The 14,426-nt window shown below is 43.9% G+C and overlaps 1 protein-coding gene across 1 annotated transcript in view; it reads left to right on the top strand.

The window, feature by feature from the left end:
• acaca (acetyl-CoA carboxylase alpha) overlaps positions 1-14,190 on the top strand; it is a 324,414-nt gene extending 310,224 nt beyond the window's left edge. Inside the window, exons 54-55 of the mRNA XM_038814269.1 lie at positions 10,270-10,406; positions 12,305-14,190. Of these exons, the coding sequence (XP_038670197.1) occupies positions 10,270-10,406; positions 12,305-12,431 (264 nt within the window). The 3' untranslated portion in view covers positions 12,432-14,190. The remainder of the gene's footprint in view (positions 1-10,269; positions 10,407-12,304) is intronic.
• Positions 14,191-14,426: the final 236 nt, after the last annotated feature.

The raw sequence follows: 14,426 nt of genomic DNA, 5'->3' as shown, positions 1-14,426 counted from the left end.
GCGATAGCAACAGCGCCGCTCCCGATGGCCCCGGAGAAATACTCAGGGAGTCCGGTAATAATAGCTTAATTGAGAATTTGGAGGCAGTTTCGCCAACACTTTGGGTTGGGGCACGGTCATGGGAAATGCCGATTCGGGGGAACCACAGATTTGAGCCAGGGAAGTGGGACAGAAAATTTCGGAAATGGGACGAGAAGGGGATTAAGACACTAAAAGATTTGTTTCTTGGGGGTCGGTTTGCAGGATTGAAAGAGCTGGGAGTGAAGTATGGGCTGGAGCAGGGGGAAATATTTAGATGTGTGCAGGTTCGAGATTTTGCCAGGAAGGAGATACAGAGCTTCCCGGTGGAGCCGGCCTCCACGTTGCTGGAGGAGGTGCTGACGACAGACGGCTGGAGAAGGGGTAGTATTGGCGGTTTACGGGGCTATTTTGGAAGAGGAGAAGGCACCACTTGAAGGGATCAAAGCAAAGTGAGAGGAAGAGTTGGGAGAGGGTATGGAGGAGGGGTGTGAGGTGCTCCAGAGTGTGAACGCCTCCACCTTGGGGCTCCAGGTTGGGGCTGATGCAGCTGAAGGTGGTATATAGAGCACACCTCACAAGGTCGAGGATGAGCCGGCTCTTTGAGGGGGTAGAAGATGTGTGTCAATGTTGCAGGAGGGTCCCCCGCAAATCACATTGATATGTTTTGGTCCTGTCCAAAGCTGGAGGATTACTGGAAGGAGGTTTTTAGGGTAATCTCTAAAGTGGTGCATGTGAAACTGGACCCGGGCCCTTGGGAGGCCTTATTCGGGGTGACGGACCAGCCAGGGTTGGAACGGGTGCAGAGGCAAATGTTGTAGCCTTCGCCTCATTGATCGCCTGAAGGTGGATCCTGTTGGGATGGAGAGCAACCTCTCCACCCTGTGCCCTAGATGGTTAAGTTTGAACTGAGGGGAAGGACGGAGGGGTTCTACGATTCATGGGCGCTATTCATTATGCACTTTCAAGAATTAGATAACATCGAACATTAGTTTGGGGGAGGGGCGGGGTTGGGAGGTTTGGGGGGCGGGGTTGGGAGGGTTGGTGGAGGGGGACTGTATGTGTCAATGGCAAGTATGGGTGATTCCTGATTCCTTTTTGTTATTTGTTTATGTTAACATGCGGGCAGTTGTTTGGGGGTTGGTGGGAGGATGGGAATGTTGTTGTTGATAAGGGGATTGATATTATATTCCTAACTGCTCATTGTTTATTGTTGGTGGGTGCAAATTTGGGAGAAAATGTGAAAAGTGAGAATAAAAATATATTTTTTAAAAGATGAAGACGCTAGCCTGTAGCTACGTGTGGTGGCCAAATAGAAAGACTGGCCCAACAGTGTGCCACCTGCCAAGAGCAGCAAAACTCCTGCCTGCAGTGCCATTACATTTGTGGGGATGCCAGGCCGGTCAGAGGTGCATTTTCACCCTGATATTGCTGAGCCTTTCCAGGGGTCCATGTTTCTGCTCATAATGGATGCCCATTCCAAGTGGCTGGAAGTTCACTGTATGTTATCCACCACATTGAGGGCGATAGTTGAGAAGCAACGGCTCTCCTTTACTACTCACAGTATTACTGAGATGCTGGTCACAGATAATGGCCAGCGACGAGTTCGGACAATTCATGAAGGCCAATGGGGTATGACCTACCTGCACAGCCTCATAACACTCTTCGTCAAATGGGATGGCTGAGCGGATGGTGCAAACCTTCAAAATGTGTCTGATGAAGCAGATAATGGGATCCATGGAAACGCAACTAGCTCAGTTTTTATTGCACCACACCACTTACCATGACCGGTGTATCACCGACAGAAGTGTTAATGGGCCTACGAGACAGGACTCGCCTCAGCCTAGTGTTCCCTAATATTGGCGAGAAGGAACGACAGAGCCGCCAGGAACAGCGAAAGTGCAGACCAGACAGTTCCAACCAGGAAACGCGGTTCTCGACCGGAACTTCAGGGATGGCGCCAAATGGATTCCTGGGACGGTGCTGCAACAGACTGGGCCAGTCTTGTACTGGGAGAGTGAACTGTGATGAGGATGCAGAGATCCTATGGCATGATCTGGACAGGTTGGGCAACTGGTCAAATCAATGGCAGATGCAGTATACTTTGGATAAGGGTGAGGCTATTCACTTTGGAAGCAAAAACAGGAAGGCAGATAACTACCTGAATGGTTGTAAATTGGGAGAGGGGAGTGTGCAGTGGGACGTGGGTGTCCTTATGCACCAGTCGCTGACCTGGGGCAGCACGGTAGCATGGTGGTTAGCATAAATGCTTCACAGCTCCAGGGTCCCAGGTTCGGTTCCCGGCTGGGTCACTGTCTGTGCGGAGTCTGCACGTCCTCCCCGTGTGTGCGTGGGTTTCCTCCGGGTGCTCCGGTTTCCTCCCACAGTCCAAAGATGTGCGGGTTAGGTGGATTGGCCATGCTAAATTGCCCGTAGTGCCCTTAAAAGTAAGGTTAAGGGGGGGGTTGTTGGGTTACGGGTATAGGGTGGATACGTGGGTTTGAGTAGGGTGATCATTGCTCGGCACAACATCGAGGGCCGAAGGGCCTGTTCTGTGCTGTACTGTTCTATGTTCTATGTAAGCATGCAGGTGCAGCAGGTGGTTAAGAAGGCTAATGGTATGTTGGCCTTCATTGCAAGAGGTTTTGAGTACAGAAGCAGGGATGTGTTGCTGCAGTTATATAGGATCTTGGGAGGCCACGCCTAGAATATTGTGTGCAGTTTTGGTCTCCTTCTCTGGGGAAGGATGTTCTTGCAGCACGGTAGCATTGTGGATAGCACAATTGCTTCTCAGCTCCAGGGTCCCAGGTTCGATTCCGGCTTAGATCACTGTCTGTGCGGAGTCTGCACATCCTCCCCGTGTGTGCGTGGGTTTCCTCCGGGTGCTCCGGTTTCCTCCCACAGTCCAAAGATGTGCAGGTTAGGCGGATTGGCCATGATAAAATTAGTGTCCAAAATTGCCCTTCGTGTTGGGTGGGGTTACTGGGTTATGGGGATAGGGTGGAGGTGTTGACCTTGGGTAGGGTGCTCTTACCAAGAGCCGGTGCAGACTCGATGGGCTGAATGGCCTCCTTCTGCACTGTAAATTCTATGATTGCTCTCGAGGGAGTGCAGCGAAGGTTTACCAGACTAATTCCAGGGATGGCGGGACTGTCGTATGAGGAGAGATTAACTAGGTTAGGATTGTTCTCGCGGAGTTCAGAAGAATGAAGGGGGAATCTCATAGAGACTTATAAAATTCTAACAGGACAAGACAGGGTAGATCCAGGGAAGATGCTACCAACGATGGGTGTGTCCAGAACCAGGGGTCACAGTCTGAGGATTCAGGATAAACCATTTCGGACAGAGATGAGGAGACATTTCTTCACCCAAAGAGTGGTGAGCCTGTGGAATTCATTGCCACAGGAAGTAGTTGATGCTAAAACATTGAATATATTCAAGAGGCGGCTAGACATAGCACTTGGGGCGAATGGGCTCAAAGGTTATGGTGAGAAAGCAGAATTAGGCTATTGAGTTGGATGATCAGCCATGATTGTGATAAATGGTGGAGCAGCCTCGAAGGGCCAAGAGGCCTCCTCCTGCTCCTATCTTCTATGTATCTATGTACCAAGTATGGACACAAGAGTATATAATGCGGAAGCACCTGGACCACCTCCAAGGCAGGGGACCAGCATCGTTCTGCGCCCCACTGGAAGAATCAACTTCCAGTCCTGTCACTGGGGTGTCGCCCTCTGAGGGTCCCAATACCTAGATGCGGGAATTCCATCAAATTAGACTGTGGATGCAGGAAACCGGAAATAAAAGAGAAAATGTTGGGAGCAACTGTGGAGGAAGAAACAGAGTTAATACTTTGGGTGCCTGACGTTTTATTAGAGCAGGAACGGAGTGTAATACTACAACAAACTGAAGTATGGAATCTGACGGTAGATCAGATCTAGGGAATCTGAGGAATTCCTTTGTGTCAAGGAACAACACAGTAGCAGTTCCCTGTGACCACAGTCTCCCAATGTATAATACAAGGTGCTCCCAAAGGACAAAAATATAAAGAGTTAATTTTAGGAATGTTTTTACACAAGTAATGCTAGTCCTTGAGAATGAAACATTTGGCACATTTTGCATTGTGAGCCCTTGTATTGAACAGCTACATGTGGGTTTCAAGATTGTGTGGTTAAGCTTCAGAATCTTTGTTTCTGTCGCACATCTGAACTTTTCTGTTTTGTGCATCAACCGCTCGTGGGGAAATGTGCTAAATTTTCCAGCATTATTGTTCTTAAAAATAAATCAGTTACAAATTAAATCAATACAATTTAAAAAGGAAAACATGCCAGATCCCAGTGGTGTGCAGGGGTGCCAACACATTCTGGATTGAAGGTGCTGAAATAAGTGGCTGGATTAGTGGATATCTGTTATCATCAAGAATTACATACACCAGGGCAAGAACTGTATAAAATCTGCTCCTCTTAATTCAAAGTTGATTTGAGTCAAATTAGCTGATCTGTTTTTATTTTTAGCGCTTAAAATTATTGTGGTTCATTGGATAATTTGAAATTTTGATGCAAGATATCAACTTCAATAAAGTGGCATTGCACTCAATGAGTGAAGTGTAAAAAGGTATAGTTAAATGAACGGTGAAAATGAAAGTTCAGAAATGAGGAACAAATAGTTAGAATTAGCATTTTTCTATGATCTACTCAGAATGTCACAATCAGATCCATTACTTAAAAGATTGATATTATTTACTTTGCTTGGATCTGTCTTAAACGGCAACAGAGTTTGCCCTGTGCTCTTTCCATGACAATTGCAAATTATTCAGGAGAGTGAGACTTCATACCAATAAAAATTCTAAGTTCCTATGAGGTTATGTACAGCAGAGCTGCAAGTGTGTCACACAGAGCACGCGAGGCGATTTAAGAGCGAGTTGTTTATATGTAAAGTTTGCGCTTGCAAGCAAGTAAACACTGTGGTTTTAACTTGACATTGAAGTCATGAAAAGCCTTCCTTAAAATCAGAAATTGCAAAATGGGGCAATTTCAGTAAAAAATAGAACCAGTTCCAATTAAAATGAATAGAAAAGATCAAAGGGGCCAAGTCAAATCCAGAGTACTCTCTTATCCTCACACTGCTCCATTAGCTCCTCAAGAGACTAATAACTGACAAGGTGTCTGACATGAGCAAAATAGGAAAATAAAGTTCTAAACTTCGTTGGGAACCAAAAATAAAAGACCGGCCCAACCTTGGTCTTAACATTGCTTCAAATGTCCATCAGTGCACAAAGCAAAAAATACTCTGGAGCCATGCCAACCTCCCCAGGTAGAAGGTGCTTTCGATGCAGGCGTTTTGTTAACTAATACTTATAATAATCAACTCTGATTATATTAAGCTACAATTAATCTGCACCCTGGAATGTGTTGATAGGAACTGGCGTGCTGTTACTTAATTAAAACCAAAAGGATTAAAAATATTAATGGTATTAAATATTCTCCTAAACCACAAGCGCTGGAATTCTTGGCTAAATCTGCTCTTCTTATGCAAGCTTAAAATGAACAGTCATTTACATCCTTTGAATCTTCAACCTCACATGCCAAGTATTACTTTGTTTAAGCTTATGACAAGATCGCACCATGAATATGCATTTTAGCATTAGGAGCTGTCAAAAAGGCATCGGGAAGCATTTTTGTGAAGCAAGTATGGTTTATGTGGCCAAAATGTTTTAAAAAGAAGCTACCAGAGAAGCTGATCTATATAAACTGGCCCACAGATATAAGCTGCAAGTAGGATAGCAGCCACTGCAGAGCCTTGGAAACACAACCTTGCATTGGAGAGTGATCTTTATGTGGGGTTAATTCCTTCCAGTTCTGACCATCAATCTGCTGAGACCTCGCAGGTGCTAGCAACTCCTCACAACCTTGTTCCAAGTGTCATGAACCCAGGCAATGATTATCGAAAGGCTTTAAGAAGGCATTGGAACTAAACCTTGTGACTGCTCTCAGCTAATGTCCACATTCAACTTTCCAGCAGGATGGTAATCAGGAAACCCCAGCTGACTTTTGTTCTCTTCTGCCTCCCAAATCCGGGGTCACTTGCAGTGCTGCAACTCCCTCCTAACCGGAGGGAAAACTACTGAGTGTAAATCAGGAATTGGAGTTGAGGTTCTGCCCCGCCAAAAAACTGCCTTTACCCGCCAAGCCATTAGAAAGCCATTAGAAAGCTGTAAATTTGTTTTTAACTGGCCATATTTTTCAGGTAAGGCTCCAGCACTCATCATTAAGTAAACCTAACGGCAACCTCCAAAAACCACCCGAGCATGGTTAACCGCGGTAATAAGTTTGTTGCTATGCGAGTTCTCTGCTCCTTCAGAAGCTGCATAAGAATGATGTCCCGCTGAGACACTTGTCATCGAGATACATGGAAATGTTAAGTTGTAGTTACGTGATAAATGCCAACTAAACACACCAGAAAAATGGGAGGTTGCCCGTTTCTGTGGAAATGAATAAATGAATGTTTAACAGCGTGATATGTCTTAATTACTACCAAGTAACATCAACAACGCTGAAAATTAACTTTTACAAGTGTGATGACTCATTTCTTCAAATTTTGGGTTTAAAAAAGGTGAAGTTTTTCTTTAAACCTCTTTTATTTCTATCTCTTTATTAATCCCTTTATCATCTCTTTATTTTGATTTCTGAAGGTGATTTATCAATGGATTAAATGTTCTAACTTATAGTTCCTGGTTCAGATGTTCAACGAATAGCTCAATCTGAGTGGTTAAAGAGGTGCACAGTTGTTTGGCCCGTTCACACAGGTCCCAGATCACCTGTAGAGGGCTCTCCACTGAAATTAATTTAGAATCATCACCACTTCTAATGCAAAAACCCATTGAATGCCCTAGGCAAGCGCAATGTAATGACACCCGATGCCATTCATTTGCCACTGGCTGCAAAATCAGGCCGGTATTTTCTAAATATTCCTCCAATTTGTCGAATGTTTAAAGTGGACTGTTGTACCATAGATATGATGTGGACATCTGTAGAGTGGGTCCAGCAATCTGTCCTGTTACAGTAAAACTGCCTTGTGTCCCTTTGCAAGTGGCACTAAAGCTAATGTCACAAGATGCACAGAGTATGTATGCATAGAACAATGCTTCAGGGACAACTAACCTAATGTTAAGGGAGCACAGATGTGAGTGCCAGCTATCTATTAGCATCAAAATCATTCTAAACTTCTTTGCCCAGTGGACTGCACGAGCGGTTCTTTATTGCAGCAGGCGGTGCTGCTGTGAACGCAAGCCAAATGAATAAAATAAGTCTGCAAATGCTCTAAATCTGAAATAACAGAAAATGCAGGTCCATCAGTATCTGCTGCAATGTTTCAGAGTGAATACCCTTTATTGTAACTGTATTTCCAATATTTACTGTTGTTGCAAAATCAAGCCAGTTAGCCTCCACACTGGAAGGGACCTGAAAGCTCTTTTCATTTTTTCAGTCCGGCATCAGATTGCTGACTAGTTATATTGTCACTTTTGAGTTTAGTCCATCCTGAGTTGAAGTGGCAACATCCAGTGCCAGTCTCCACAGATGATTTTGGCAAACTGTGTTCTTCAGAGCTGAATCAGGATGCATGCCTGCAGCATCATCTCCTGCCCCCGTTTGCATCCTGGACATCCCCTAATGAAACAAACCTACCTGCAAAGCTCGCTAAGACGATGATGACCGTGCCACTTTCAGTAGGTCCCCGGGGAGCTTGTAGGAAAATGGATTCACTGAGTGTATTTAAATAAATTTGGAAGAAAATTAAAGAGTCAGCCACATGACCAACTCGGCACCGAAGAAATCACAAAAGGCCTGTGAAGTGCAAGGTTCTGTCCTGAGGTTGTAGAAGGCTCAGTGGTTTTAGTTTGTCGTGTCTGTATGATGGATGAGGGCCAAATCAAAAAAAGGTATGTTCTTTACCAAAAGGCAACCTCTCGCATTTGACTTCAAGCCCTGTATACAAGTTTGAGCTGTTTTCCAGTTGCTATTGGGAAGAACATCCTCATAAAGCCAAAAGAAAAGGAGGTTATTTGGTACACTGACAAGCATATTGCACCTGCTAGACTCCAGGGCTACATATAGCTCATCTCGTGCAGCTGGAGGCTTGTGGTAGTTGAGGACCAAGGCAAAAGGAGCAGGAGAGAATCAATCCATCAATTGGCTGTTTACTGCAAGGGCTCTGCCACTTCTGTATCACAACACAACTGATTGTTCGTTGTCTTCAAATGCCTGTCAAATGTTTTTCAAATGGAGGTAAAACTACACAATTCGTATCACTTTGTTGCATCACTAGAAGGTAGGCATAGACATGAGAAAAGACCTTCGGGGGTAACGTTAATGCTGCAGCCTTGTGCACCATTCTCCCCAGTTAACCTGTTAATATCAACTCCTGTGGGAAGCTAAAGGTCTGTGGCCAATATCAGGAAAAAGTTAATTCCTCTGCCGTTCAAACTGTCTAGAAGAGATCATTACCTAAGGTGCATTGTTCAGTGTGCTTAAAAAGCAATTCCTCCTCAATATGTTTCATTTTCCTTGGAAACATATCTTTCGTAAATCGTTCTTGGCATAAAGGGTTTTGCAAGATTTTATTTTTTTTTGATCCCCTTTCCTTTCCTGAAATTGTTGACTCTTGCTGCCGTTCAGTTTCACGGGTGCATGCCGTCCTCCACCAGGTGGCTATTTGTCATGTGAGACCAATAAGGGACTGTAAACAGGCTATTTAACCATGGAGACAGCACGACAAAAGCTGTCATCAGCTGATGTCCAGATTCATGCACTGAGCCGTCGTCACTGGATACCAATGGAGAATTCTTCCACCGGGGGGTTGTGTTAATGCCAGAACAGCTAACTGCTGTTCGGGCTAAGATTAGCTGACTGAGCAGATTGCGTGTGGAGCTTGCAACGCTGTATCATGTGTATGATTTAATATTGCAGTGATAACTTTAGCTAAAGAGCCACAAGAAAATTAGTTGACGAACTGTTGGCAAGTGGGCACAGTTTTTATTTTAAGCCATATAGTTTTATACATTAAAATACCATGCAGAAAGTTAACTTAAAAACATGTTACTGCAAAAGGATATTAAATATCTTGGCCTTTTGAAAGGTATCTATTGTACAAGAATTTCTAAAGGGTCCAGAATTGCAAACTCCATTGAGATAGCTTCAAAGAAAATGGTGCAAAATTTTCTTCAGATTTAGAATTCTATTTTAAGAACCAGGAAAATGCTTTGCATTTGGAGCTATGCACATACTGCTTCACATGGAATGATAACCTTCCTTTACAGTTTTAAGTTGCTTCAGATATATGATCTTGTCTTTCTTCAGTCACTGAATTTGAGACTTCTCTAGAACTGGAACTGAGGCCTAAATTCATTACCAAGTAAACAAACTTCGATAAAGTTAAGAGGTTGGCCTGGATTTCAGCGATGTCAGGCTGACTCCAGAAATATTAAAAAATGGCTGGTGGACCAGATTCTGGGATTCCAAACCCCATCCCTGGCGGCAACAGTTTTTACCAGAGTGGGTTAAGGGTACAGTGCAGGCAACGAGTCCACACCCTGCACTGCTGACCTGGCCAGCCAGCTCCATTGCAAACTTCTGGATGGTCTGTGATTCATGTAATAATAATCTTTATTATTGTCACAAGTAGGCTTACATTAACACTGCAATGAAGTTACTGTGAAAAGCCCCTAATCGCCACATTCCGGCACATATTCGGGTATACAGAGGGAGAATTCAGAATATCCAAGTAACCTAACAAGCACGTCTTTTGGGACTTGTGGGAGGAAACCGGAGCAACTGGAGGAAACCCGCATAGACACAGGCAGTGACCCAAGCCGGGAATCGAACCTGAGACCCTGGTGCTGTGAAGCAACAGTGGTAACCATTGTGCTCAGAGGAGGTGTGAACCATGGTTAGGGTTTGGGAAAATTGAGTGATGGACGCCCTTTTGTATTGAAAGTGGTCTGCCAAAGCAGGATATTTCCCAATCCAAGCTGCCTGCCTCAGTAGCAAAGATCCAGCCTGTTCATTTGCAGAACTAATTCCCATCTCTACAAGGTTGACCATGTGAACTGGATAAAACCCAATGTCAATAGACGCCATCCGTTGTAACTGCCCTTGAGCTCCATTTTGATATAATTAGAGTTGCACCTGAAGATTTTCATACACTTTTACAGCACAAGTAGAAAATGGATTATTGACGATGCTCTCCCCTTTATAGGCCTACCTGTGGGATGACAATAAGGATGTAGTTGAATGGCTGGAGAAACAGCTACTAGAGGAGGAAGGAGCTCGCTCAGTCATTGATGAGAACATCAAGTACATCTGCAGGGATTATATTCTCAAACAGATCCGAAGGTGAGACTCACTCTGATTTTGCTCTTTACAGAACTGTCCAAAAACTCGTCCTCTTTTTAAGATTACTGGCATTGCAGTTTATAAATCTCTCTCCAATATTAGCATTCATCACACTTCAAATGGAAAGAAGTAGCACAAAACTGATTAATAATAGGGGGAAAAAAGCTCGCTGTACTTTTATAATTGTCTCAAATTTTCCAGGAGGCAATCAAAAAAGCACTTTAGTACTGTCCGCTGTCTTTTACACCTCTTTCAAGCATTGACTATATTGTCCAACTCAAATGGGCAATGCCACAGGAGATCCACTAATTTGGGTGAGGGTGTTAGGATTGTGCAATGAGTACAAACTATGTACTTAAGCTTCCTGTAGCTGGTTCTCGAGCAGCAATAGCAGAGGCCTGGGATTTAGTTGCCAATCCAGCCTCCCCAGTGAGGACCAGTGTGATGCAAAGAGGAAAATAAGCAAACACCTGACATTGGAACCATGAAGTCTAGGACCATAGGGCTTTTTGCTACTGTACTGATAATATTAAATGCAGAGGCATACATTTCTCAGATGTAAAGCAGTGATAGTTTAACTGCTGGAGTTGAAGAGTTGAGGATAAGAAGGACATACCTTCCTGTCCCAAAAACACTACCCACAACCCCTCCGTTCCAACACTCAGAATACATATATACGCGTGACTTCTGCATCCTTTTATCCACAAAAACAAGTGGATCCCAGTTTGTGTGCTTTCCCTGACTTTATTTTGTGTGCACCAATGATACTGAGTATGCATTTAGCAGGAACCCTGTGCAGCCAGTGCAGGGGTGAACACAATGTCCAACAACCTTTTTCCCAAACATTTTTCCAGCATATCTTCCAAGTGTTTCTTGGAAGAATTTGCATATTTTCGCTTGGAACCTCTCACAGCAAGGTATTAACTTTCAGTTAGGTTATAGGTGTGTTAACTAAATTGGACAATGGGAAATCAGAAGGACACCGGGGTTGAGAGAAAAGAGAGAGGAATCAGTGGAGCTCAAGTTCCCGGGCAGACCTCACCCCAGTCTGGGGACAGCGGTGCACCGAATCATAGAATCTACAGTGCAGAAGGAGGCCATTCGGCCCATCGAGTCTGCACCGGCCCTTATAAAGAGCACTCTACTCAAGCCCACATATCTACCGTAACCCAGTAACCCCACTTAACCTTTTTTGGACACCAAGGCCAATTTAGCATGGCCAATCCACCTAACCCGCACATCTTTGGACTGTGGGAGGAAACTGGAGCACCCAGAAGAAACCCACACAGACAATGGGAGAACGTGCAGACTCAGACAGTGCCCCAGCGGGGAATCGAACCTGGGACCCTGGAGCTGTGAATCAACTGTGCTAGCCACTATGCTACCGTGCTGCTCATGTTGTTTGGGATGCAAATCATATGATAATCACTTTTTAAGGTTAAACTAAAAGCTGGCATTGAGTTGTGAAAGCTACGGAAGTTGCAGAGGTGATAGTGATTGCATCATGAACTTAACCTGATGTTAAAATGCAACAGATGTTAAAATAGTGGTGTTGAATTGGACATTCCTGGCTGTTCTGGAACCTCACCCAGATAATGATAGCTCTTTAAGAGCAAGCAAGCAGCTCTGGTCGGTGTGATGCACAGTCTGTTCACAACACAGCTGTCCACAGTTGCTCTTTAGGATTTCTGGGTTCCAAATGTATTCTGATTTAAATTACATCACCTAATACTTGAGCTAATTGAACATTTTATGTCTGTCATTTTTAATGTATTGTTAGCAAATTAGTCGTCTTTTTCACCGCAATTGTAATTGTCTCATTTTGTAACGTTGTCAGTCACAAGGCGCTTGTTAAGATTACAGAAAGCAATGGTTTGATTTGGACCTTGTCTTTGCAGTCTGGTGCAGGCCAATCCTGAAGTTGCCATGGATTCTATTGTTCACATGACCCAACACATCTCACCTACTCAGAGAGCTGAAATTGTCCGCATTCTGTCGTCAATGGATGCCCCTGCTTCAACATAGAGGACATGCAGACTGGATTCTGCAGGGAGCTGACTATTCTATCACAAAAGCCAAGTGGACGAGGATACCGAGGACGTTACAGAGTGCGGATACTCAAGCACAGAAAAATGGACACTACTGCACAGATACAATTGTAACCATTTTTTCATTTGTATATGAGATGTAAGAAAAGGATTAACTTCATTTGACCAGATATAGATTATGATGTGATATAAATGTATGCATTCCTGGCACTGATTTGCGCCATGAACTTTGGTCCTCATGAAAGGTACAGAAGATGCCTTAAAGGTAAAGTGCTCACACTTGCTGGCCCATAAAATTCTTATCAAGCTGCCAGTAATCAAATTACACTTCAGTTCTTTTGCAGGCATAAAATGACAGCACACCTCATGAAGGGCATGTTAGTACATTGTGGTTTGCAGTGCTAGTTAATTAAGCAATTGATGTAGAGTGGTTTGTGGAAATATTTTAACATTTCTTTATGCAATCAGCTACCTTCACCATCCTGAACTGCTGCTGTAATTTATTTAAAGAAAAATTAAAAAGAAGGGCTGACTTGAAAGAATAGTTTAGCAGCCAAGTGAAAGTTACACCCAGCACCACCCCATCCCCACAATTTGCCGCTGACGTAAAAATCTCTGAAAACAGTTGTACAAACAAATGCAGAGACAGGAGCGTAGGGTGAATTACGGCTGTGCAGAAAAGGTGCCCAGTACATTACGTCCCATAACTCTTCTTTAATTAACCAGTGTGTACACCAGATGAAGATATGAGTCTTCGATAAATACAAAACGTCATATAGTTTGTTCCCAACCATGTTACAAATTGGAATTTTCATTGGTGCACGCTGCTGGTTAATTGACAGATGGATCCAAAGGATGCTTATGCCAATGGACCAATTTAAGGGGAAAGGATTTATCGAGGGAAGAGGAGCAGTGGCCATTTTCAGCACCAGCCATTTTAATTTGATTTTGCAGTCGGGCAAAATTACAATTTCATATTTTACCATAAGCCTAACAATTGCCAAATCCAACACGAAAGCTGAGAACACCAGTAATGAAATGTCAGGAGGAATCTGTGAAAGAAAAGCGTCAGCATTTTCTTCTTAGCCTGAGTGCTGAAAAGAAGGGTTGGTAGTTTAGATGTACAAGGGTGACAATATGAGGAGGAATGTTTAAATAGACAGAATGTTCTTCACTGCGGCATTAATAAACTGTAGGCCATCGCTTCGGTTAACCCTTTTGCCAGTATTATCCTAAAGGACTTAACTTAACAGTGCACCAACTCAGTCCTGGTGGCACAGTGCTTAGCACTGCTACTCCTGAGCACCAGAGACCTAAATTCAATCCCGGCCTCGGGTGACTGTCTGTGTGGAGTTTGCACTTTCTCCCTGTGTCTGCGTGGGTTTCCTCCGGTTTCCTCCCACATTCCAAAGATATGCAAGTTAGATGGGATTACGGGGATAGGGTGGGGGAGTGAGCCAAGGTGGGGTGCTCTTTCGGAGGGTCAGTGCAGATTTGATGGGTCGAGTGGCCTCCTTTCTACACTGCAGGAATTCTATGTTAGAATAATTTGTAGCTTTAAATCACTTCTCACCATTAGTAATATTTTGCAGCCACGGTAAATGTTTCTATTGTCTCGGCAGTGTGTGACTTTAGGGAAACAAACACGCATGTTTTAGCAAGAATTGAAATATTTAGTTTGCATCATGTAACATGTCTAAAATAACAGTAAAGATATTGGGAGGAGTTAATGTTAAGATCTGCTGTGTCATCTCTTACTGGGGTCTTTAAGCAGTTTTAGAAGAACATTGGGTGGGCTGGTCAGTTGATACCTTGGTCAAGGTTGACCACTAATTGTTTAGATTTTCACCCCTGTTTTACTTGGCTGCTTTTAAAATTGATATAACTGCACAAGGCCAGTAAAAATATTTGTGGTAGCAATGCCCCCCTCTTCTCTCCCCCCCCCCCCCCCCCCCCCCCCCCAATTTCCTGA

Source organism: Scyliorhinus canicula, chromosome 12 (genome assembly GCF_902713615.1).
Source record: "Scyliorhinus canicula chromosome 12, sScyCan1.1, whole genome shotgun sequence".
Lineage (NCBI taxonomy): Eukaryota > Metazoa > Chordata > Chondrichthyes > Carcharhiniformes > Scyliorhinidae > Scyliorhinus > Scyliorhinus canicula.
The sequence above is the reverse complement of the archived record's forward strand: the minus strand, read 5'-3'. Positions and strand labels throughout refer to the sequence as shown.